At 37.4% G+C, this 26,916-nt stretch overlaps 1 protein-coding gene across 1 annotated transcript in view; it reads left to right on the top strand.

Moving 5' to 3' along the window:
• GPC6 (glypican 6) overlaps window positions 1-26,916 on the top strand; it is a 1,225,779-nt gene that overhangs the window by 827,615 nt on the left and 371,248 nt on the right. Inside the window, exon 4 of the mRNA XM_005687698.3 lies at window positions 20,544-20,709. Coding sequence (XP_005687755.2) covers window positions 20,544-20,709 — 166 coding nt within the window. The remainder of the gene's footprint in view (window positions 1-20,543; window positions 20,710-26,916) is intronic.

The following is a 26,916-nucleotide window of genomic DNA, read 5'->3' as shown; positions in this document are numbered from 1 at the left end:
GAAATGGCAACCCACTCCGGTGTTCTTGCTTGGAGAATCCCAGGGAAGGGGGAGCCTGGTGGGCTGCTGTCTATGGGGTCGCACAGAGTCAGACACGACTGAAGCGACTTAGCAGCACCAGCAGCAGTGCATTTCTATATCTTGAAAAATTTAATCACAACTCTATCATTTCTGTGGCAAATGCATATACATAAAGTAAAATTAATTTTCTTTGAATTTCCATGGCCATAAGGCTCCAAGTGCTAACATTATCTTCTGGTTTGAGATAATATTATAACTATCGTTGGTATTAAATTCACCAAAACCACACAAATATCTTATATTCTTTGATCATTAAAGTTGAAAAGTAAAATTTTATTACAAATTCTTTCTTTAGTGAAATGGGTGAGATCCTCCCAGCCACTGGTTCATACTGCTTCTGATAAATTTTTTTTTAACTTTTTTATTTTATGCTGGAGTATAGCGGATTAGCAATGTTATACTATTAACAGTTTCAGGTGGGCAGCAAAGGGCCTCAGCCATACATATACATATCCATTCTCCCCCAACCTCCCCTCCCATCCAGACTTCCAAATAACATTGAACAGACTTCTCTGCGCTATGCGGTAGGTCCTTGTTGTTTGTCTGTTTTATGTATAACAGTGTGTACAGACTGATGCTGAAGCTGAAGCTCCAATACTTTGGTCCCCTGATGTGAAGGGATGACTCAGTAGAAAAGACCCTGATGCTGGGAAAGATGGAGGGCAAGAGGAGAAGAGGGCAACAGAGGATAAGATGGTTGGATGGCATCACTGACTCAGATATGAGTTTGAGCAAACTCCTAGAGATAGTGAAGGACAGGGACGCCTCGTGTGCTGCAGTCATGGGGTCGCAAAGAGTCAGACACCACTTAGTGACTGAACAACAACGTATTTATAGAGTGTAATTCTACATCAATTCCACTTTTTTTATTGTTAAGGAGTAGATATTAAGAAACATTATCCAGATAAATGTTTAATGAAAAATAGAAGGAATGTTGCTAGAGGGAAGTCATTCAATTCTTTGAACTTCTTCCAAGCTATAGGCCAAAAAATGGCACAGTAGCTGTCTTCAAAGCTTATTTTTAATAATCTAGCAACTGAAAGTTTGATTAGGTCCTCTTTCAATTCTCTTGAAAGCAAAAAAAAAAATGAACAGCTATCTGCTCATAAATGATATGTTACTCAGACATTGAATAATTTATTTCTCTACATGGATAATAACATTTTGAATTGTTCCTAGCACCATATCCCAATAACTTAGACTGTGGTGCTAAGCATATTACTCTTAGGGATGGTAGAGGACAATGTCACTTTTTATCGCTGGTGAGAAGTAAATGGTGAAAGAGATGACCTTGACCGTAGACTCAGTCTTGCAGATCTATTCTAGGAAAGAATACATTTTGGGGATGAAGATGTGGAAACCATTTCTGCTCAGGTATCTTTTGGAAAATGTTCGTGAGTCCTACTCAAGTTCTAGAGGAACAAGAACTATCTGTTTATATATGGAACCCAGATGGTGATCCGAGATCTGTTGTCTTTGGGTAGAGAATGGACCTGGAGCTCAGGAAGACTGTCCTGAGAGTCATCCATGTTCAGTGAAGGGTGGTGGAGCAGAAGGTACCATTTTTCTCCATCTAGGCCTACATGACATTGACATTGATAGCTAAGGTTCAGCACCTGTTACACACAGTTTCGTGACATAAAGGATAAGTTCAGTCGACATTGCCATTTTAGTTAGTATTGTATATTTTGATAGAAATTTTCATGAGAAATACAGCTCTGTAGATTATAGCCCTCTCAATTCATTTTCCCGGTCACATGATAAACAGACATTATTTGAATCATTTAAAATATCTTCATGGCCTGCAAAGACAAACACAAATTCAAGGTCAAATCATCTATGCATATTATAAAAGAAAATGTTTTCTGTTATTCAAACACAATATGCTAACAGGACTCTTCTGATGAAATCTGAGAGAAAAAAGTTTAAAATGTGAATGCTAGTAAAAATTTAGAAAGGACATCTTCAAACTTCATTCAAGAAGGACTTAAAAATTCATTTAATTGTTCTTCCTAAGTATTACAAGCACATTTAATATTCCTCTATTTTAAACACATTAACACCGGGAGGGCAATGGTAATGAGAGTGACCTGCAAAAGATACTGCAAAATCCAGTTTTCACCTATGCTCAAGTTTTTCCCTGTTAACACAGTAAGATGCCTCTAGAAGCTGAATTAATTCTATCAAGTTGCCAAAGTTAATACAATGCCCTAAAAGGTATGCTTTATAACATACTAGTTTAATACCAGTGGACTCCACCTGTGTGGTTGGGGGAATACTTAAGGTATTAGCCCTTCCATGGCATATTTAAGGAGAAGGCAATGGCACCCCACTCCAGTACTCTTGCCTGGAAAATCCCATGGATGGAGGAGCCTGGTAGGCTGCATTCCATGGGGTCACTAAGAGTTGGACACGACTAAGCGACTTCACTTTCACTTTTCACTTTCATTCATTGGAGAAGGAAATGGCACCCCACTACAGAAAAAGCTAATTGATTTTGTTGTTAGATTGAAGTGTGTTTACAGTAACATGAAAACTATATAATATTAGCGTTTAAGTGCAGAGAACTCCTTGGGAACATTCATAAGTTACATTTTTTAGTTATGTACAGAACTTAGGACAATGTGAGACATATTCTCTAGAGTTCATATTGTATTTAATATTTTAATTTCAATTTTGACCTAAACTTAATTGGTGGTTTTATAAAATTATTTTAGAATATACCAATTAATGGTGCATGATATTTCTGGAATTTGCACTGTGAATCGAAATAGCATGAATCTAATAGCATTTTTCATAAGAAAATGGTGTTATGGAACATATAACCCTTGATAAGGCCTCAGTGGCTACAATATAAATGAATAATAGCCTCATATTTTAATCACTCAGAAATGGTACTGAAGTTTTCAAAATGTGTATAACACACCAGTTTAATAATCACATATATTTATTGATAAACTATCATGATATGCAATGAAGCACTTCTCAACTTAAAAATATCTTTCTTTTTACCTAATGACAGGCACATCAGAGCTGTAGAATTGGAAGGGCCTCTTCGGGGGAAAAAAAATTGTATATAGTACTGTTGGATGACATGTTTAGAAAAAACTTAGTCATTTTGCCTTACATTTCATCACTCTTTAATCACTATAAAAGTGCTTATTTCTATATCAAATATGCCATAACTTACACATTAGCTTCATCCTTCAAAGTCAACCTCTTTTGAGACCAAAGAATTCCTCAAGTGATTCTGCATTATTTGGAGGAACAAACTTTTAAACTGCCTTGACATGATAAAATTAGAAATATTATTTTTATATCAAATTCTCCCATACTTCACAGAATTTTGCTTTTGTTGGTGTATTTTCCTCTCCCTCACCCATCCCCAGAACTCTGGGGAAATATCTAAAGTGCTGAAAGTCATGATATGCCCAGTAATCCTGTGTAGACTCTTACCAAGTTGCGCATAGAAGATGTTTACTTAAGGTGAAAACAACAGATATTAAGCAAGTGAGTAATCCAAGGTCGCTGGATTCTCCATGATCCTGATATTCCATTTTGACCTTCTTTTCCTATTCGCTGGGAATTTCTGATGGTCAGCTTCCCTCTGGCCTCTCTTAGGTGAAATCACGTTGTTCATGAGCTCTACTTCTTGGCCAGTCATTGGAGTCCCAGTCACTTCTCACCGGCCTTTCCTCAACTGTGGATCTTGCTTCCTGGTAACTTTGAAATGTATCATTTGTTTTCATCATAGCGCCATGAACACTGTCAGCACATGGTGATGGTTGTTAAATATTTGTTGTTTGAACTGAAAGAATGACTAGCCTTCCATTCTATTAGTACTGGAAGAAGAAAAGAGAAATCTTTTCCTTAATGTAGCACTGTCTCTTTTCACTTTCAAAGACCATCATCTTAGCTGTTTTTCTCTCTCTTTTATTATTATTATTTTGAAGGTTAAGGTCACCACTGGCCAATCTTGGCACATTTCCTCCCAATTAAATGTCCCCACGCCCATAGGAATTTCCAAGTGATATTCTCTTCTTTGCTGATGACAGTCCATGGCTCAACTGTCAGCCAACTGATGAGAACATGGCCAAACTTGTGTTGTGTAATCTCTCCAAAACTGATACTGCTGTTTTGTTTTTTTTTTTTTCTTCCTTGTTAAGACTTTTTCTAATAAAATGTGTGTTACTTTGCAGGATGAAGTAAAGAATAGAAATTTTCCATGGAAACACCAGTGTTTTGAGCCAGGGGAATTCTCATGTAGGGCTCATCAGGATTAGAGTGACTAATATGAATTTCTTTGTGTGCTAACAACTGTATTATCCATAAACTCCTTTGTCCATGGAATTCTCCAGGCAAGAACACTGGAGTGGGTTGCCATTTCCTTCTCTACTGGATCTTCCTGACCCAGGGTCTGAACTCGGATCTCCTGCATTGAAGCATATTCTTCTTTACCATGTGAGCCACCAGGGAAGCTGTATAAGACTATTGTCATTCGGTCACTCAGTTGTGTCTGACCCTTTGCAACCCCATGACTGTAGCCCTCCAGGCTCCTCTGTCCATGGGATTTCCCAGAAAAGACTACTGGAGTGGGTAGCTGTTCTCTTTTCCACGGGATCGTCTTGACCCAGAGACTGAACCCAGATCTCCTACACTGAAGGCAGATTCTTTTTTTATCTGAGCCACCAGGGAAGCCCAATCCATAAACTAGGTAACATCGATTCTACTGGAAAGAAGGTATATTGCTGGTCATAGAGAACTATTAATAGGTAGAAAGATAAATAAATAGATGACATAATTGCCAGGGTCCAGCCCCGGTGGATCCAGGGAATTCAAAGGGTGGACAGAGTCGGTGAGGAAAAAACTTATTTATTTATTAATACAGAAATATAAGATTAGGTTAAGAAGAAATAGTGTAGTAGGAAAATTAAGTGGAGGAAGAGGGCTGAATAACTTGAATTACGGGGAAGACCAATAAAATTCCAGACAAGGAATTTGCACCATCTACGTTGGGCCACCAGCACTCGCTTGAGTATCTAAGGGTGCCTCGCCTTAGGCTCCCTTTTGCACAGGTCTTAACAGCCAGGGCAAGTAAGTAGACTTGGCGAGCCTCCGTGCCCCAGATGGGAATTCAGCCTGAAGTTAAAGTAAAGAGGAAAAGGAGAAAGACACGGGGGAAACCAGTCCAGCAACTGGCTCCGGCCTCTATTGTTCAGAAGGCCTTTTATACTTTTGATAAAACATGGAGATCAATGGGTAACACAAAGTTATGCAGCGTTAGCAGTCCAGACTCTTATCAAAACCAGGCTTTTCTCTCTGCATACCTAATTGTATATACAAGTCTTAGGTAATTTACATCATCTTCTGGCCAAAAAGGGCCAATTAACATTTTACAGCCTTTTTTCTGATAAGGGTTTGTCAACCAGAAGACTTATTTGTGTTGATCTTCCCAAGGTTTGGTGCCAGTCTCAGAAAGCACTAAATAAAGTTACATTCTTACATAGCAAGGACGTAAGAGGAGTGCAGTGATATATAACAAAGAGAAGTAATTAACTTAAAAGTCTAGTGTTGCTAACATCAAAACTACTATATCTCTTTTTCCATATCCCGTTTACATTGATTAACATCCTCCCAGGTGCCTAAAAGATAAAGAATATGGAGGCATGGCAGCAATCATTGAGTCAACAGTGAAAACCCGTCACCAATATGATTTTTAACTCTTTAGAAAAGGCTCTGTATCTTTAAGATGCTTTAAGCATTATGCTTCTCTCGGTTGGGGGGCTGTAAGCAATTCACAAGCTGTAAGAGGTCTGGGGAACCTGTTAGGCAAGCTAGAGAGCTATCAGAGGGGGTTTAACTGAAACATCCCTTTCAAATGCAGAAGACTAAAGCCCTGAATTGACGTTTTTCCAGAGAATATCAGAAAAGTGGAAAAGCAGAGTACAAAAGCTGGCAAATTTTTGTTTTTTGTTGGGGTACATGCTCAGGAAATTCCAGGAGGGCCCCTGAAGTCTGATCATGCCTTGTGTATGTCAGCTTCCTTCCTCATGACCTTGTCACGGGCGGGATTCCTCATGCTGGCTCCTGGCACATAATATTAACACAAGTTCCATATCCATGTGTTGTGCATCAAAAACTACCAAAACACCACAATATGGTGTTTGTCTCCCATATTCCTATGTGTATGGGACATATTTTAATATTACTCACCTTCTATCATATGCCAGCTCCTTGTATTAGACATTTAAAGCTGTGCATGTTCCTGAGAGAATGGTTGATTTGGTTTTACATTCTTGAAAATGCCACATCCCTTTACTTTAAAACCAGATTGTGTGTATTCCAGAGCAGATACATTAGAAATATGTTAGTTCCATGATACAGAGGCTGGAAATTCATAGCTTTTACCGAAGTGGATTCTCACAGCAATGACTCATATTTAAAGTCACCACTAAAACATTGCTTCTAAGTGAAGTAATATTTAGGCTGTAATTTCTTAGGAAGACAACCATTACCTGAGGAAGCACTTAAGGATCTTGTTTTACATTTCATGTTCATGTTTTGAAATTTTACATTTGGGTAAAGTTTGGAATGTCAAGCAGAACGCCCAAATCAAAGACAATATCACCAAGACCGCAGGATGATAGAGCAAGATAAAATTAAAATGATGTTGTGCCCTAACAGGTAAACACATTACAAAGCCCTCTGAAGTATGTATTTAACTAGTAGAAAGAGCTGGTTTATTCTAATGGATGAAAAATATTCATGTGTGTGTGTGTGTGTGTGTGTGTGTGTGTGTGATTCACTTAAGTGCTATTTGGAGCTGTTCCAAAGTGAATAATAGCATACATTTACTAACTTCTCTGGCAGTTTTATGTTTTAAGACATAAAATTAAATATAGAAAGTGGATCTAGGTAACACTGAGTTTATGACATAATCTGACGAGGACTAACAAGGCTGGCAGGAACTGATATAGACCTTAACTCACCTTACTTCCCCACAGCACTGATGATACTTAAACTCGACTTAGGAAATTCTGCAGTTATGGTTATTAGGTATGCAAATTATATCTATTTCTTTTCACCAAGACCCAGCAAGTTCCATCATCATTTCATGACTTGCAAATGCTTCATACGCTTCATGCTCTTCTGGGGAGGCTTCTACTTAATAAGTAAATTACATTGTTAAAAATAGGTTATTTTTTTTTTAATCACAGGGGTATTATAAACATTTGTCATCCAGATAGAGAACATTTTTCCTTCAGACTCCAACTTGCAATTTGTAATTGTTTACTGCCTTTTTCTTGTTCTTTCTCGGTTGTACACGATGGACAGAGATACTCTTGGAGCGTACACATTGTAATCAACATTCAAACGGAATTGAAAGGCACAAACGGTTTTCTGTTTGTATGCTCAAAGATAAATATCGGCCAAACCACCGTTAACCAATAGTTGAAATAATAGGTGACTTCTCAAGAGAAAGTATTAAAATATCATTCAGATCACGTATATCAAACTAATTTTGGAATCTGTACTTCGAGGATAATATTAAACCACATGACTAAATTAACCTTCCCATTAGTGATAAAAAAACAATGTCTAAACTCTGTAATTTCCTTTAAAACTTACAAATATGGTAGTAGGAATTTATTTGTTAAAGGTACTTTTATCTCTGAAATGAAGTTTCTGAACATTTTCATCACACAGAAAATGTGTACCTATTAGCAGTCACTCTCCGTTCTGCATATCTGCTTCTCCCACTCCCTCACCCCAGCCCCTGACAATCGCTAACCTACTTTCTGTCGCTATGGATTTGCCTATTTGGGGCATTTGGTATATAAATGGAATCACAATACAAGGTCTTCCATGACTGGCTTCAGTCTCGCAGCATAATATCATTTCAAAGTTTATCCATGACGCAGCATGTATCAGAATTTCGTTTCTTTTAACTGATGAACAACATTTCATTTTATGCATGTACCATATTTAGCTTATCCATCCATCAATTGATGGACATGTGAACTGTTTCCAGGCTTCGCCTATAATGAATGATGCTTCTATAAACATTTATGTGCAAGTTTTGCATGATATATGTTTTCACTTCTCTTGAGCGTATAACCAGGAATAGAATTGCTGGTTCATGTAGTAGTTCTGTTTTTCTAAAATGGCCATCATTGTACATTCCCACCAGCTATGTGTAATGATTCTAATTTCTCTATATCCACATCAACACTTGTTACTGTCTGTCTCTTTTATTATAGTCATCCTACAGGTCTGAGTGATACCTCATTTTGATTTGAATTCATTTGTTAGTGAATGATGTTGAACATCTTTTATGAGCTTGTTAGCCATTTGTATATCTTCTTTGGACAAACATCTATTCAAGTCCTTGGCCAATTTCCTTTTCCAAATTTTTAATTGAGTTGTTTGTCTTCTTGCTGTTGCATTGTAAGAGTTCTGTACATATATTCTGGATACATGACTCATCAGATCTATGATTTACACATATTTTCTCCCATTTGTAGAGTATCTTTTCACTTTGTTGATAATGTCCTGTGATGCACAAAAGCATCATTTTAATGAATTCCATTTTTTCTCCTTTTAGTGTCATATCTAAGAGTCTGTTGCTAAATTCCAAGTCATGAAGATTTACCCTATATATTTTCTTTCCAGAGTTTATATATTTCTGCTCATATATGGGTCACTGGATCCATTTTGAGAAATTCTGTGCATGGTATGAGGTAAAGTCTAACCTTGTTTGCATGAACATACCCAGTTGTCCTAATTTGTTGAAGAGTGTTATTTCCCTCTTGAGTGATTTCCCACTCTTGTGAAAATCAGCTGGCCATGAGTATATGTGTTTAGCTTACAACTCAATTTCACTGATTGATAGGTCTATTCTTATACCAGTATCATGGTATTCTTTTTCTTATTATTGATATTATTATTGTGGTAAAAAAAAAAAGGTATGAGCTCTATTCTTTTCAGCTTTTAAATGCAGTGTTGTTAAGCACGTGACATTGCTGTGTAGCAGATCTCTAGAACTTTTTCATCTTGCCTGATTAAAACTCTATATCCATTGAACAGTTACGCTCCTTTTCCCTCTCCCTGTCAGCCCTCGACAACCATGGTCCTGTTTCCTGCTGCTATGAATTTGACTATTTTAGATACTTCATGTAAGTGTAATCATGAGCATTTGTCCTTGTTGCTGGTTTATTTCAGTTAGCATAATGTTGTCAAGGAGCATCCATATTGTTGCATATTACAGGGTTTCCTTCTTTTTTTAAGGTTGAATAATATTTCACTGCATAAATACACCTCATTTTCTTTATCTGTTCATTTGTTCATGGACGTTTAGTTTGCTTCCCCCTCTAGGTTATTGTGAGTAATGCTGCACCTATTAACATGAAGTGCAAATACCTCTTCCAGAACCTTCTTTAAACCTCATTTGAATGAATATGAAGGAGTGCGACTGCTGAACACAGTACCACAATGTTTTGGTTACTTTAGCTTCGTAGTAAGTTGTAGGAAGTTTTGAAATCAGAAAGCATGGGTGCCCCAAATCTGCTCCTTTTCTTCACAATTATTTTGTTTATATGGGTCCCTTGTAATTCTGTAAGAGCTTGAGGATTGATTTTTCCATTTTTTCAAGGAAAACTGTTGGGGTTTTGGAAAGTTTTGCAGAGATTATGTAGTTTACTTTGAGTAGTATGCCCACCTAACAACTTTGCTTCCAATACATGAACATAGGATATCTTTCCACGTGTTTAGTGCTTTTTTAATTTCTTTCAGCAGTGCTTTATAGTTTTCAAGTGTAAAATTCTGCCACTTCCTTGGTTAAATTTATGCCTAGGTATTTTATTCTTTTGAATAGTATTGTAAATGGAATTTTCTTAATTTCCTTTTCAGATTGCTCATTGCTAGTGTATAAAAACTTACTGGATGTTTACATATTGATCTTGTACTCTGTGAATTCATTTATTAGCTCTAGTAGTTGTTTTTATAAATTATTAAGATTTCCTATTTATAGGATCATGTCATCTGTGAATAAAGGTAGTTTCAATTCTGCATTTTCAATTTGGATACCTTTTATTTCTTTGTCTTACTTAGTGACTCCTCTAGCTAGAATTTACAGTGCTGTCTTGAATAGCAGAGGCCAAAGCAGGCCTCCTTGTCTTGTCCCTGATCTTAGGGAGAAATCTTTCAATATTTCACCATCAAGCATGATGTCAGCTGTGGATTTTTATAAATCCCCTTGATCACGTTTAGGAAGTTCCCTTATATTCCTAGTTTTCTGGAAGTATTATCATGGAAGTGTGGTGAACTTTGTCAAAAGCTGTTTTTGCATCAATTGAGGTGAGATGTATTTTTTCTTTTATTCTATGAATATGGTATATTATATTGATTGATTTTCTTTTGATGAATTTCCCTCACATTCCTGGGATAAATTCCACTTGGACATGGTTTATAATATTTTTAATACAGATTCAGTTTACTAGTGTTTTGTTGAGGATTTTAAAACTAGATTTAAAAGGTGTACTGCTCTATACTCTCCTTTCCTTATTATGTCTTTCTGGCTTTGGTATCAGGTAATGCTAGTCTCTTAGAATGAGTTAGGAAGTATTCCCTCACTTTCTATTTTGGGAATAAGCTTAAGAAGGATATTTGCTAAATTTTCTTTAAATGTTTGGTTGAATTAACCAGTGAAGCCATCTGGTTCAGGATTTTTCTTTGTTTGGAGTCTTTGTTTACTATTTCAATCTCTTTGCTTGATACAGATTTCTTTCATATTTCCTGTTTTTTCTTGATTCAGTTCTGTAGGTTGTATGTTTCTAGGAATTTGTCCATTTCATCAAAGTTATCTAATTTGTTGGTATATAAATTACTTTCCTATGGCTACCAGAGCATATCACCGCAAATGAAATGATTTAAAACAACAGCAATGTATTTCCTCACAGTTCAGCAGGCTGGAAATCTGAGGCCGAGGTGTCAGAAGAATTGATTCTTTCCAGAAGCTCAGAGGGAGAGACTATCCCATGCCTCACTCCCCACTTCTGGGAGAATAAAGATCTAAAATCAAAAACTTAACTCTATGCCTTATGGAACTAGAAAAAGAAGAGCAAACTAAAACTAAAATTTTACTTATCCCCACTCCAATCTTTATTGGTTTCTTCCCTTTGCTAACTTTGGTTTTGATTTCCTCTTGTTTTTCTAGTTTCTTAAAGTTTAACATTAAGTTATTGATTTGAGATATTCTCTTTTAAGATAGGCATTGGTGGTTATAATTTTGCATGTTACATTTTCATTTTTTGTTTATCTAATCATTTTCTAATTTCCCTAGTGATTTCTTCTTTAATCTCTTAGTCATATAAGAGTGTGTGATTTAGTTTCCACATATTTGTGAAATTTCAGGTTTTCCTTCGGACACTATTTTCCAGTTTTATTCTGTTTTGGTCAGAGGAGCTGCATTGTATGATTACGATCATTTTAAATTTCTTGAGGCTTGAGATTTAGCAATGCTTTTTTACTGAAATTTAGCAGTCCATTTTATTTTTTTTTCCCCAAACTTTAAACTTTTGTTTTGTATTGGTGTATAGCTGATTAACAATGTTGTGGTAGTTTCAGGTAAACAGTAAAGGAACTTAGCCATAAATATACATATATCCATTCTCCCCCACCCCCTCGCATCCAGTCTGCCACATGACATTGAGCAGAGTTCCATGTGCAAAACAAGAGGTCCTTGTTGGTTGTGTATTTTAAATATAGCGAAGTGTACATGACCTTCCCAAAGGCCCTAACTATCCCTCCCCGCTGGCAACCATAAGGTCATTTTCTAAGTCTGTGAGTTTCTTTCTGCTTTGTAAGTTCATATCTGTATCATTTCTTTTTAGATTCTACATATAAGAGATGTCATACAATATTTTTCCTTCTCTATCTGACTTACTTTACTCAATATGGCACTTTCTGGGTTCATGCATGGCAAGGCAACTGATATTATTTCATTCTTTTTAATGGCTGAGTAATATTCCATTGTATGTATGTACCACATCTTCTTTATCCATTCCTCTGTCAATAAACATTTAGGTTGCTTCTAAGTCTTTGCTATTGTAATGAGCGATGCAATGAACATTGTGGTGCATATATCTTTGCAGATCATGTTTTTCTCTGGATATATGCCCAGGAGTGGGATTGCTGAGTTATATGGTAGCTCTATTTTTAGATTTTTAAGGAACCTCCATACTGTTGTCTGTAATGACTATAACAATGTACTTCCTGACCAACAGCATAGGAAGGTTCTCTTCTCTTCACACCCTCTCTAGCATTTATTGTTTGTGGATTTTTTGATGATGGCCATCCTGACAAGTATGAGGTGATATCTCCTTGTAGTTTTGATTTGCATTTCTCTAATAACCAACAATGTTGAACATCTGTTCATGTGCCTGTTCACCATTTGTATGTCCTCATTGGAGAAATGTCTATTCAGGTCTTCAGTCCATTTTTTGAGTGGGCTGTTTGTTGTGATAGCAGTCCTTTTTATTTTGAAGCACTCTCTTAATTGCTATGAGTTCTTTTTTTCTAGTTAGATTCTAAAGTTTCAAGAAAGTGATTCTGTCAATCTTTGCTAGTTTCATGGTTGCTTCAGTGGAAGGACTGATTCTTGGACTTTCCTGCTTCACCATTTCTGTGATGTTACCCTTCCCCCACGCTGATCTTGCTGTTACATGGCTTTCTTCAAAAGTCATCTTTGTGTTCATCCCTACTTCCCAAATTTGAGCCAAATGCCCTTTTTAGGGTTCCCTTTACATTGCACTTGCCAATACAAAGCATTTTTTTCCCTGGAAGTGAATGTATTCTGAGCATCCCAACACTGGTACGAGGTCTCTTTATTCTTCCCCATCTTGTTGTTCAGTTACTAAGTAATGCCCGACTCGTTGAGACTCCATGGACTGTAACAAGCCAGGTTTCCTTGTCTTTCACTATCTCCCAGAGTTTGCTCAAAATCATGTCCATTAAGGTAGCGATACCATCCAGCCATCTCATCCTCTGTCACCTCCTTCTCCCACTGCCCTCAATTTTTCTCAACATCAGGGTTTTTTTCCAGTGAGTTGGGTCTTTGCATCAGGTCACCAAAGTATTGGAACTTCAGCTTCAGTATCAGTCCTTCTGATGAATATTCAGAGTTGATTTCCTTTAGGATTGACTGGTTTGATCTCCTTGCAGTCCAAGGATCTCTCCAGAGTTTTCTCCAGAACCACTGTTTGAAAGCATCAATTTTTCACTGCTAGCCCTCTTTATGGGCCAACTCACATCTGTACACGACTCCTGGAAAAACCACAGCTTTGATTATAAGGACCTTTGTCAGAAAAGTGATGTCTCTGCTATTTAATACACTGTCTACGTTTGCTCCAAGGAGCAAGTATAATTTAATTTCATGCCTACAATCACAGTCTTCAGTGATTTTGGAACCCAAGAAAATAAAATCTGTCACTGTTTCTACTTTTTTCCCCATCTACTTACCATGAAGTTATGCTATGATCTTAGCTTTTTGAAAGTTGAGTTTTAAGCCAGCTTTTCCACTCTTCTCTTCCACCCTCATCAAGATACTATTTAGTTCTTCACACTCATCACCATAAAAGTTGAATTAATGAAAGTTGCATGAGTGAACAAAGAAGAAGCAAATTTAAATTCTCACGAAGTTACTACAAAGCCAGTTTATAGGTTGCTGAAGTTAAAAGCGTTATAATTAGACTTACTTAACATGAAAACTAATTTGAATGTAATTTAATCATTCTTGAGGCCTTCAGAAAGTGAAAGTGAAGTCGCTCAGTCATGTCCGACTCTTTGCAACCCCATGGACTGTAGCCTACCAGGCTCCTCTGTCTATGGCATTTTCCAGGCAATAGTACTGGAGTGGATTGCCATTTCCTTCTCCAGGGGATCTTCCCAACCCAGGGATTGAACCCAGGTCTCCCGCATTGTAGACAGATGCTTTACCATCTGAGCCACCAGGGAAGTCCTTCAGAAGACACTTAAAATATCTCTTAATATATTAAGATGATGAGTAAAAAATCTCATTATTTAAGCAATTGGTTATCAACTGCGGAGGATAGCATCTACTGTTGTTCAAAAGCATTTTAATTTATTCTAGTTAAGTCATTCCTTTACATTAACTTGTTCAACTTTTGAGAGCCCCATCTGTCTGTATTCTGACATCCATGTTTATTTGATTATTGTGGCTGTATGATTTCTATAGAAACAAGTACTTGAGAGGTTATATGTTCAAGTAAAGATTTATCACTTTCACGTTTTCTTGATTTTCAAAACTACTTTAAGAGAAAATCTTGTTTTACGTTGGCTACTGTTAGGAATTGCTGATTGTGAGCACCAATGCATGAATGTTGCCCCAGATACAGAAATCTCAAGTATATTAAAGACCCATTTGTTAATACATGACTAAGGGTATGGTATGCCTCAAGTCACATTTAGAAAATGTAAGAATCACTTGCTATAACATCCTGACACATATAGCTAGCCAGGTAGATAAGACTTAGTCTACATCCCAATACAGATTTATTAAGGACTTGTTTTGTATTCTTTTTTAAAAGGAAACATAGGGTGACTGCCTTGGTGGTCCAGTGGTTAAGATTTTACTTTGCCTTTCAATGCAGCAGGGGTAGGTTCAGTCACTGGTGATGGAGTTAAGGTCCTACATGCCATATCTGAAAATGCCAAAGCATAATACAGAGGAAATGCTGTAACAAATTCAATAACTATTTTAAAAATGGTCCACATCAAAAAAGATTTTTAAACAAAATGTAAACAACATCAAAAACTACAAGCTTATGAACTAAGACATCAATTGTTTAATGTTATTTATTTTTTCAGTAATTTTACAAGGAATCCTTGTTATAAATTGTAATGTTACTCTTCAAATTGTACTATTATTATTCAAAACTAGTCAACTCTAAATAATTTCATTATATATAAACCACATCAAAAGATGTTAACAGAAGGACTACACCCAAGATGCAAGGATTTCATACTGAAATCTCATTTGGTTTACTCACAATGTTGTGTCTATCTTTCCACGAGTGGGATAACAGAGTAAGAACCATTGGCTATTCTCTACCCCTCCCCCACCCCAGTATTGTAAATTTGTGACAAAGTGGTGCTAGTGGTGAAGGACAACATGTAAGGTGAAAATACCAGTAATTATAAAAAAGAATGTGTTACCATGAACTTCTTTTTTCTTCACTTAAAAACATTATTGTATTTTGCCAAGTGGAAATCGGAAATCACTTTTATAAACATCTAAATTTATTCCTTTACCTAAATTTATTTCCCAGTCTGCTTTGAATATCTAGGAAGTTATCGATACATTTTTTAAAATAGTCAAAGTTCACATTCAGTTCATTTCAGTTCAGTCGCTCAGTCGTGTCCGACTCTCTGCGACCCCATGAATCACAGCACGCCAGGCCTCCCTGTCCATCACCAGCTCCCGGAGTTCACTCAGACTGATGTCCATCGAGTCAGTGATGCCATCCAGCCATCTCATCCTCTGTCGTCCCCTTCTCCTCCTGCCCCCAATCCCTCCCAGCATCAGAGTCTTTTCCAATGAGTCAGCTCTTCGCATGAGGTGGCCAAAGTACTGCAGTTTCAACTTTAGCATCATTCCCTCCAAAGAAATCCCAGGGCTGATCTCCTTCAGAATGGACTGGTTGGATCTCCTTGCAGTCCAAGGGACTCTCAAGAGTCTTCTCCAACACCACAGTTCAAAAGCATCAATTCTTTGGTGCTCAGCTTTCTTCACAGTCCAACTCTGACATCCATACATGAACACAGGAAAAACAATAGCCTTGACTAGAGGGACCTTTGTTGGCAAAGTAATGTCTCTGCTTTTGAATATGCTGTCTAGGTTGGTCATAACTTTTCTTCCAAGGAGTAAGCGTCTTTTAATTTCGTGGCTGCAGTCACCATCTGCAGTGATTTTGAAGCCCAAAAAAATAAAGTCTGCCACTGTTTCCACTGTTTCCCCATCTAACAGTGGAATACTACTCATCAAATAAAAAGGAATGAATACATGCAACAACTTGGATGGACCTCAAGGGCATGCTCAGTTCAAAAAAAAATGAAGCTTAAAATGTTATATACTAGTTGATTCCTACAATGATAAAATATAACGATGAAAACTAGATTAGTGGTTGCTTGGTGATAGGGACAAGGGCTGGGTCAGGAGCATAACAGAGTGTGCTTTTGTGGTGATGGAAAAGTTCTGTATGTTGACTGTGGTATGGTTACACTAATCCATACATAAGGTTACATTGCACAGAAGTATAAACATGCACACATATGCAAAGAATGAAAGCTTAAAAAATCATGAAAACTGAATAAGTTCTATAAATCCATTAGCAGCAATGTATCAATGTTGGGCTTTCCTGATAGCTCAGAAATAAAGTATCCACCTGCAATGCAGGAGACGTGGGTTCGATCCCTTGGTTGAGAAGATCCCCTGGAGGAGGGCGTGACAACCCACTCCAATATTCTTGCCTGGAGAATCCCCATGGATAGAGGAGCCTGGAAATGTTATGAGGCTTTGATATGGTTTTATGAGGTGTTTCCATTGAAGGAAGGTGAGTGAAGGGTACCCAGGACTCTACTTGTTTTGCAACTTCTTATGAGTCTATATTGATTTTGAAATTAAAAAAATTTTTAAGAATAATAGCACAATTATAAAATACTATTATACATTTTAAAAATAGGCATAGCCTATTGGTATTTGAATGCAATTGGCATTTGAAACAACCTCTTTTCAAAGGCTTACTTCTGAAAGTCTTCAGTTTGAAGTGATTCATTTTTCAAAAATTCTAATTCAAGTACGCAGTTCTGTCACTTCAAAAAATATGGCCTGTGAACATAAAAGTTTCAGCTCTGTCCTCCACACTTTGTTTTTTTCTTCGAATGCCCTTTATTTGACCAGAAAGGATGTAATTTCCTAGAGTACTGAGAAAGCCACATTTAACTTGAACAACATTGTTCTTTTAGGTTATTAAGGGTATTCAATTTTCTCTGTTGGTTGCTACTCTGAGTTGGAGACTCTTCTGAAATGTCAGACTGAGAAAATTGCCCTAGTTCCAATACCCACACACATACACACAAATGCCTCAAAACTTTGGAATTAATACAATCAATAACCTTTGAAAATGGAGTTAAAAGCAACAATTGAATGCTAAGATGTATCAAGCTATCTTGTTCCCTTTTTCTTCAAATATCAATGTGGCCAGGGAATTGAGAACCACAATAGAGAGTTCAATTGAAAAAGCAGTTATTGAGTACCTAAATTGTAATACCTTATAATGATGTTCATGTTATACAGAGTGGTACAGGTTATAGTGATGAGAAAGAGTCCATACCCTACAAAGATGTCAAATTTTCATCTCCACTTATTGACACAATGCTGGAGACCTGGGTTCAAGCCCTAGGTCAGAAAGATCCCCTGGAGAAGGGAGTGGCTACCCACTTCAGTATTCTTTCCTGGAGAATTCCATGGACAGAGGAGCCTGGTGGACTTGTCCATGGGGTTCAAGGAGTCAGACACTACTGAGCGACTAATAACTAAGCTTTATACTGGCACACTGAGTGAGAAAGGGCAAAGCATATATAACACCATTGACATGGAAATCAAACATTCAGCAGAGTCAAAGGAAGAAATAGCTTAGCCACCTTGGGTGAAAATAGGGTAGGTCTCTGGAGAAAGGCATCATCATGTCAGGAGAGTAGTTTCGAGGCTATGAAAATGAAAGTGCTATGAACAATGGTTTGTAGGACTGCAACCATACCAAATAAGTAAAATGTATAAGAATTTGGAATTTCACATACAGAATTTTTCTATTTTCTGTGAATGATGTGGGATACATGTGGATAAAGTTTTTTTTTTTTTAATTCTGCCCAATTGTGGATAAAATTTAGCATTTTCAACAAAATATCCTGTCTCAAAAAGTGAAACTTAATTGCTCAGTCATGTCCGATTCTTTGCAACTCCCATGGATGGTATCCCTTCAGGCTCCTCTGTCCATGGGATTCTCCAGGCAAGAATATTGGAGTAGTTAGCCATTCCCTTCTCCAGGGATCTTCCCAACCCAGGGATCGAACCCAGGAAGCCTGGCATGCTGCGGTCCATGGGATCACAAAGAGTCTAACAGGACTCATCGACTGACCAACAGCAATTCTATCTGGAGAGGTAGATATGGTGGTACTGACATGAGCTCAGAAGAAAAGTCACCAGACTCCTCTATTTTGTTCTCATTTTCTGTTGGTTTTGCTGTTGGAAAATAAATCTTAGCATTAGTGGATACTAAACCATTCTCCTTTTTTTTTTTTTTTAACAAAAAAAGGCCAATTATATTCTACTGTGCTTATTTGATTTGGACTACTTAAAGTGCTAACCTTCTATCGTTGATCAGGTTAATTCTGTTTTATTAAAGCCAATATTAAATTATCAGGAAAATTAAAAATCAAAAGGATAATCCTAACTATGAAATGCATTAAAAATAAGGTGGATTAATGGATGGATGAGAAAGAGAGATGTGTGAAAAAAAATCAGTGAAGAAAATGTTCATAAAATTTTGGAAAGAAAATACAAAAAAAATTAAAAGGATAACAGGAGCTTTTGGTGCATAGATAGGTAGATGATAGATAATAGACGGCTTCATTTCTTGAAATAATAACTTAGGAACTTTGTCAGTTTTCTTGGTCTGAATCAAATAGACTGTCAAATATTTCTCCAGCACAGACGGGTTTATTCAGGATCAGGAGAGAACTCAATTCAGAAAAGGAAGGAGGGCACTTTTTGGAGGAGAAAAGGAAGCAGGGAGCTCTGTTCTAGTAAACAGAGTCCTTGGCTTTTCATTGGCTGGGTCCTTGTCTTTGCTATCGTTGCAGGTGTGAGAGCTCCCCCTTCTGGACTCCCAACTCTATTTAATTGAGATTTCTATTAATTTTTTCAGTGTACACCATAAAATTAAGAAAATGTTACAGTAACCAAAATCTTGCATTAGAAACCTCAAATATGGTTTCCAGGCAAAGGATAAAATGATGGAGGTAAGCTATAGTAGTGGAAAATATCCATTTATATGGAAATACCTTTTACTGCCCTATCTTTACATTGGCGTCATGCTTTGTCAGTATCTGAAGTCTCTGGGCGTGTAATTGTCACCTGGGGGCCCAGGTCTATCCAATAAGACTCTAACTCTCCAGGAGATCCAAACAATACAGATTAGACTTGTCTTCAGAGCAAGACCACAAGAACAGAAACAGGTTCTTGACTAAAACATCAATGTTATATGAAATGTCCAAAAAATATGTCACAAATGTTTGTATCTGGCTTCCCCAGTGGCTCAGTGGTAAAGAATCAGCCTGCAATGCAGGAGACACAGGTTGGATCCCTGGGTCAGGCAGATTCCCTGGAGAAGGAAATGGCAATCCACTCCAGTATTCTTGCCTGGGAAATCCCATGGACAGAGGAGCCTGGCGGGCTGTAGTTCCATAGGACTGCAAAGAGTTGGACATGACTTAGTGACTAAATAACAATGTTTGTATCCAGCCATGAAAAAAGGCTTTTTGTAATTTTTTTCTGGTTTGGGTCCATTCCATTTTAAATATTCTGTCCTCTTAAAAGTCAAATTGGAATTTTCAGTGAGTCTAAAAAAGACCTGATTGGTTTAGAATTGATTAACTTAGAACCATTCACTGCTTATCGTATTCAAGGCAAATAGCACTTCATTATAAGTGGATTAGTAGCTCCTCTGAATTGCTGCAAGGATTTCTCTTCATATTCAACCTTGGATCCATCTTCCAAAGTTCCCAGAACTGCAAAGCTTCAGATGCCTGAAGATGATGTCTTGGCAGTTCCACTGCTTCTGAACAGGCCTGGATCTCAGAAATCCCAGACAAGTTGATATTGATCGTTTTTAAAAAGTTATGTACAAAGGAAGTGTATCTGCCAACCTCCTTTAGAAACAGGGTCAAATAACCAGTTGGAAAATTTTCCAAAGGTGTCACATTAAACTTTAATAATACCTTCATTTTTATGGGGCTGTTAACTTTGGAAATTGCTTTCACATGCATTATCTCATTGCATGTTCTGTTTCATTGAAACAGTGTCTAGGATTTAGGGCTAAATTGCAATGACATAGATATCAAAATGTTGGCAAGGACAATTCAAGAAAAATGATTATTCTTATACTGAACAGAAATATTAAAGCGGAATTGACTGACTTCAAGATTAAGTACTGCAAAGGATTGAGATTCTAATGGCTCCTTTAGCCTGCTGCCCAGGTTGAAGGTTTATCAGAGCCATTTCCCTGTTTTGTTTTGTTTTTCATTGTCAAAGAGAAAATTAATCACTTCTTCTTTGTTCCCTTCCATCCTTCTTATTTCTGATTTTTTTTTCAATAAATCTTTAGGTCAGCCCGACCCCAGGCTGCATCCGTGCCCTCATGAAGATGCTATACTGCGCTTATTGTCGAGGACTCCCCACGGTGAGACCATGCAATAACTACTGCCTCAACGTCATGAAAGGCTGCCTGGCAAATCAAGCCGATCTCGACACCGAGTGGAACCTGTTTATAGGTAAGGAGCATTACCACGGATGCCTGATGGGCGGGTCCAAAGTGGTGATGACTTGTAGAGACTAGGAGGATTAAAACACACACACACAGAATATTTAGAAAATCATAAATATTATTTTGCATTTTTCTTCATTTTTTTAATCCTGAAAAATAAGACTTCTTGTTCTATTGTGACGGACTGTCCTGTTGAAGATAGTATGAGCCAGCTGTAGTGCAGTAGCTGATCTGTCTGATGAAGATAGACGTAATCTTGTTGAATTTCTGGGAGTGCCTATGAGTAAGGGACACATTAGAAAAGAATCTTGTTGTAATAAAAAGCCCACAGTCCTGTCTGTTTCTTATTTGTAGGGTCTCAGTATAATCACAGATATTAGTAAACACTTCCTTCCTTAAACATCGATGGTGAAAATAGCTCAATATTTTTGCTGAAATATGCAGATTTTCTTCCTCAGCCTCCAGAGAAGAATGTTTTCAGCACAGCAGCATGAAACAGCCTTCCCGTCTTTAAAAAGGAGGCAGGAGGGAGGTGGGGGAGATACAGAGTAGGTCTGTGAATCACTGCTGTGGTCTGAAGATGCAGAAACCACTCAGGAGACTGCACTGCCAAAAGATATTTCCCAAATTGCTATCCAAGGATAAAAGGACAAATTTCATAGGCAGGCTTCTCCCAGGAAAATACGCAGGCCTTGAAAGAGTAAATGTGTTTTCTCCCCCTCTGTCAAATGGCCTTCAAATAAAAGTAGTTTTCAACTGCATTTACTGGGGTTACATTGTGACAAGCAGAGTGGGGCCAATAACAGTGGCATTCCTCAGCCTCAGAGGGACTTCATCGTTTATGCAACCCTCTAAACTAGAAGGCTTGAGTAAAGTCTCTGACATCTCAGATTTGGGTAGGAAAGGAAAAAGGTGTATCAGAATGCAAAGAAACCTTCGCAAAAATATGCAGTCAGCCTTGGCAGAAAAACTCATTAGCTAACACACCATTTCGCTTATGAAAGCCAAAGAAAATGGTTGTAAAGTTTTAGAAAGATTTTAGAGTGGGTAGATCCAAATGGAAGTAATCTAACAAAGATCTCAGAAATCATTACGGAGAGAATAAATTGATGTATTCTACTCTTTCTCTTCAGTGGGAGGACAAAATCTATTTGTATAATCTTGAGTTACTTCATTTGAGAAATGAGGGGGTTTTTAAAAAGTTAGTCACTTAGGTACCTTTCTAACTCAAAAAGATGTGATTCTTTGCTAAGACTTTTGTCCTTTGCTAAGATTTTGGAGAGAGGTATGAATTTTTTAGACATGTAAATCTGAACTTCTAAAATATAAGTTTAGATGAATTTTGGCAAAGACATTCTACCTAAATAATACTAATTTAAAAACACTTGCATCCTTCATTAGCCTACTCAATTCAAAAGAAAAAGTAACTCAAATGTAGTATATTGGTATAATCATGTTATCGCTTACATATGTAAAGCCTAAACTGAAACAACTGTATAAATCATTGAGTGGGAAAAGTAAAACAAATCTGTAAGTTAAATGCAAACTATAAATAAAGAAAGCTTAAGGTTACCACATTAAAGTACTCACAAAGAAATCTAAAAGGATTTACCTGTTAAAAAAGCAGATAATTCTCATAGCATCATCACTTTTGAATCATAAAAATTATTCATACTGTTGGGTTAAAATTGCCAAAATACATAACGCAGTCAAACTGTTTTGGTCAGCTTGCAATTTACTGGTGAAAGTAGGCATGTGGATTTTGTTAAATAGAGCAGGACATGATCAAAAATTAGAATATGGGCTTGTTAACTTGTAAGAGCAACAGTGACTTGTTGCTTGGCTTTTTTTCTCAGTGTTGTTGGCTGTTTTAACATGAAACAAATCCTTATGCTTAAATCAGTTGGTTTTCCTAGGTGTCAATTTGATGTGAAATGGAATGCCTGGAAAATCATTTGATTAAAAAACTAAAATTTGAACTTAACCTATGATGGGGTTACCTGTGGTGTCTTACCATATGTTTGAAGGGAAGCTGGTGGTTGGGCCTGCATTAATATATTTCATAGCCCTTGCTCCCCTGTATCATTTTTTATTAGTACTAGAGATTGCTAAGAAAATTCTTTCAATTTTCTTACCTGCGGCATTGAGAATTGACCAGCTGCATAGACTTATAGGGCAAATTATGTTCTTGCTAATACTTGTCTGGATGTGAGGTGTGAGTTCACCAGCTTATTACATGAATTAGTCAAAGGTGCCAAGTCCATTTTCCACACGGATACATCCAAGATGGCAGTGTTACAGTGTTCACAAATGCAGCAGCAAAGATCAGTGAGCAAATCAGTAATTCAGCAAAAATTATATATAATAGCCCTCTCTCTGCTTAGCACCTGCATCCCATCACTCTAGATTTCCAGTGTCTCGTCATCAAACCCTTCATTCCCACTGCTGTCAACTGCACGTGCTGTGTCTGTCTGCCACACTGATGTCCTGGTTTATACATTTTATCAGTTGTTTTTTTATTACGTGCTCATCTAAACGGTTAACAGTGGCACGCAGTCAACCAGCAGTCACAACGAGGACTGAATTGGTGGCACATTCTCATAATCTTTACAATGCCTCGAATTAATTGAAAGTGATTTATAACGATTTAGAATTCAGTTGGTGTCTGCATCATGTCAAAAGAAAGACACTTTGCTGATAAAGTGAAATGTTTTAAGTGTTCAAGTAAAAACCCCACTGGTATTCACATTCACTTCTGAAGTTCTGCAGTTGTTTTTTTTTAAATCCTAGGGAAAAAATAAAGAGTTCTACTTGTGGTATATTTTCATAATTCTTTTTTTTTTCATAATTCTTTAGAAATTTTAGCTCTGTTAAAGTAGGGGAGACCCAGCTCTAAAGATTCTTATTAATTAACTATTATTTTTTTAAAAAAGAACTTTTTTTTTCCTTTTTTGGATAAAGAGGTTTTTTTTTTTTTCTTAAGTTTGCTGGCAGCTTTGAAGAAGATGCTGCCAGCTCCATTGTAGGGTACTTGAAAGCCTGGGTTTGCCTCTCTCTGGAGGTGCCCGCTGCTGCCTAGAAGCATGAGGGATTCCCCAGTACAAAAGCCCAGGCAGGCTTCAACCTGTATCTCCCACTTGCTGCATCCAAGCTCCTGCCCCGCTTCCCACCGCTCCCAGGAGCAGAAGGATGTGAGTGGCTTTTAGCTGGTTCCCTCTTTGAAACCTGCAGTAGAAGAATAATTTGAGGATATTGACAGTCTCTTTTAGGCACTTACCCCAGGTGTTGCTGTATATTCATACTCAGCTTATTCTAGCCTGGTTTTTAACAGTTGTCTAAATGCAAAAGGGTTTTCTTGAAAAGTGTTTATGTAAATTAAAATTTCCTAGAGGGAAATGGATTGTGGACAGAACGTGCCATTTCGGTAATATCCTATGGTTCTTTTGAGTGTTTGGCGTGGATACCAGCATTCCACAGATAAGAACAGTTCCACTGACGACCAACCGCATTGCAGATTACACCTAGCTGGTGAGCACAGAAGTTAAGGCTGAAGTTACATTATACAGCTACAATAGATCTTGCTTCTATTTTAAAATCTAGGATGTGTGGAACGGCCTCCCCCAAACATCTGGTACCTTCTATAACTAGAGAATAGAATAGACTGTGAGAATTAGGAAAAATAAAAGTTTTGTAGGTAAGGGGAGGCACATGTTGGTGAGACTAAAGACGGATTCCATGTTGTTCTGTACTTTTTTTTTAACACTGAAATGTTGCAGGAGGCTTATTACGATAAATAGAAGGTGAAATTATCTGTATAGTTCCATGTAGAAGTGAGACCTTACCATGTTTTTTTCCCAACACTGGAGCTTAACTTTTTAGGTTATTCTAGTTTGTAAGATGCTTATAATCTTAACATATTAATTCAACTCATTATATTGAGTAAGCTAGAAACATACTTTTTTTGCCCTCAGGGAACTAAATGTAGTTAAATTAATTATAATCAATTGTGATGAGGTGTTAAAAAAACAGAGGCTCAGGATTCTAAGTGTCTATTACTCAGGAGGACTTAACTTCATCTAGGGGGTCAGAGAAGCCCTAGATTGATAAGTATAGAATAAAGTACTCATTCTGTGACTAAGTATTGAATTATCGTTGGTCAAACACAATTGATGTTGAGCAGCCATAATGCATACAATTGTTACCTTATAGGCTCCAAGTATTAGCAAATGTCTGTGACAATTTCAATAGGTATAGCATGATCTATCAGTGGTTCTTAAATACTTATTTGGTTAATTTTTGACATGGTTTATGACCCACTCTCACCACCATTGACACGGACTTGAACTGATAAGATTTGGAAGACGTGTATTCATTTTTGTCCAGAAAAGGTTGAGTTCCCTGATCTACTGATAACCTCCAATGAGAGAGAGAGACAGAAGGGCAATTTGTATTTAATTTAGGCCTTTAGGCCTTGCACTCATAGATCAGACAAACCAATGATATCAAACTCTCTGGGCTTCTTCCTCCTTTCAAACCAACCAAGTCTCAAGACAGAAAACTGGCGTGACAACATCAAATGTGAAACCTAAGGTAAGTACCACATCTGTGCTAGGCCAAGAGACAAAGCAGTGGATACTCTTCATTCATCCTCTCATTCATTCGTAAATCCAGCACATGTCTACCATGGACCTTGCTCTGATTTAAGCAAGGGAGTCAAGCCAGCAAGGCCCTGCCTGCTAAGAACAGGGCTCAGTACACATCCATTGAATGGAGTGAATGGAAACAAGTAGGCAGAGCCATGGAAGGGAATGCAGTCAGAGGCTGTTCTGTGTTACTTTATAGGTCTACTCGTTTAAGGGAAGTATGGCTAATTCAGTCATTTAAAAAGCACAGATCCCTGGATGAGTGCAGGGATGGCAGAAACAAATCAGGTAATGAGCCTGCTTCTTTCACTGTGACAGCTGCTATCAAGTTGTAAATTAAAGCCAGGTGCAAGGAAGGTGTGTTAGGTCAGTCAAAGGACATGTGTCAGATTATAAATGGCCACCTGGGGACACAGATGACTTTCGTAGCACCTGCAAGAGTCATTTCATCCTCAAGGTATTTAGTGTATTTTCAACTTGCTATCTGGGGAAAATGTTGCTAGATAAACATGTATCATTTCATATAAATAAACTTGGGTTCACTTTTTATAAAATATATGCACTGTGAGATGTTGCATTTCAGAAGAATATAGAATACACACAAGGAACTATTTCAAGCATTTGTGTAAGATGCTCCTCTTTCAGAGATTTTCTTAAGCATGAAATCCTATAATATAAATCTGATACTTTTTTTAGTTTTAAAGAATTCTATAGTAAATATGACTCTGGCTGATGTATATAAATCCCATGTCTCAAAAACCTCTAGACCCTAAACATAGAAAATCATTTCAGGAACTGTAGCTAGCAGCAAACTTCCAAGGCTTCTTCATCTCTGCTTTGTAGAAGACAAGAGCCTATTCAATAACACAGGCCAGAAACACAGCTCTAAAACTGAAGAACAAAAGTCAAGGCAATTATTGTAGAATCTGATCTCACCGTTAGCTACAGAACTTACGTTTGCCCTTGTGCATTCTTAAAAGCACCAAGAAAGATTAAAAAAAAAAAAAAAAAAAACAGAATTACTTTATTTTCTATCAGTTGAAATCTAACCCCTCCCAAACCTCTGCCTTCTTTCTTTAGTTATTGATTCAACATTTCTCGTTTCTCATGGACATTTATCATATGCTGTGTTCTCTCTCTAATGCTGCAAGAATCCATAAGCAGTGCTAACTACCCATTGAGAAAAAAATAAAAGAAAGAAAGAAAACAGTTGGCTGGTACCCAGAAGCCTTTCATGAGCAGCATTTGTTATCGATTTCCTGCTTTTGGAGAGTGGTTTCATTCTGAAAACTTCATATGTGAAAATATCGCTCTGTGGCACGATAGGGTTAATGTTTTAAGGGTGGTTTAATGTAGGGGGTGATTCAGCAAACACATGGGGAAGGAGGCATTTCCCAACCTCTGAACACTTACTATTGCTCATCTTGAAGCAGCAACTCAGGGGATTCATGGCACTGCAGTTTCCTTTCTGAAAGTCTCAAGCAGACTTTCCCATGGATCAAAGCCGGCAAAGCACGTGAACCTAAAATTCCTTGGTGTTATAGACAAGGAGTCCTTCTAAGGTATGCATA

Source organism: Capra hircus, chromosome 12 (genome assembly GCF_001704415.2).
Source record: "Capra hircus breed San Clemente chromosome 12, ASM170441v1, whole genome shotgun sequence".
In the NCBI taxonomy this organism is placed as follows: Eukaryota; Metazoa; Chordata; class Mammalia; order Artiodactyla; family Bovidae; genus Capra; species Capra hircus.
This window is presented reverse-complemented; position numbering and strand designations above follow the sequence as displayed.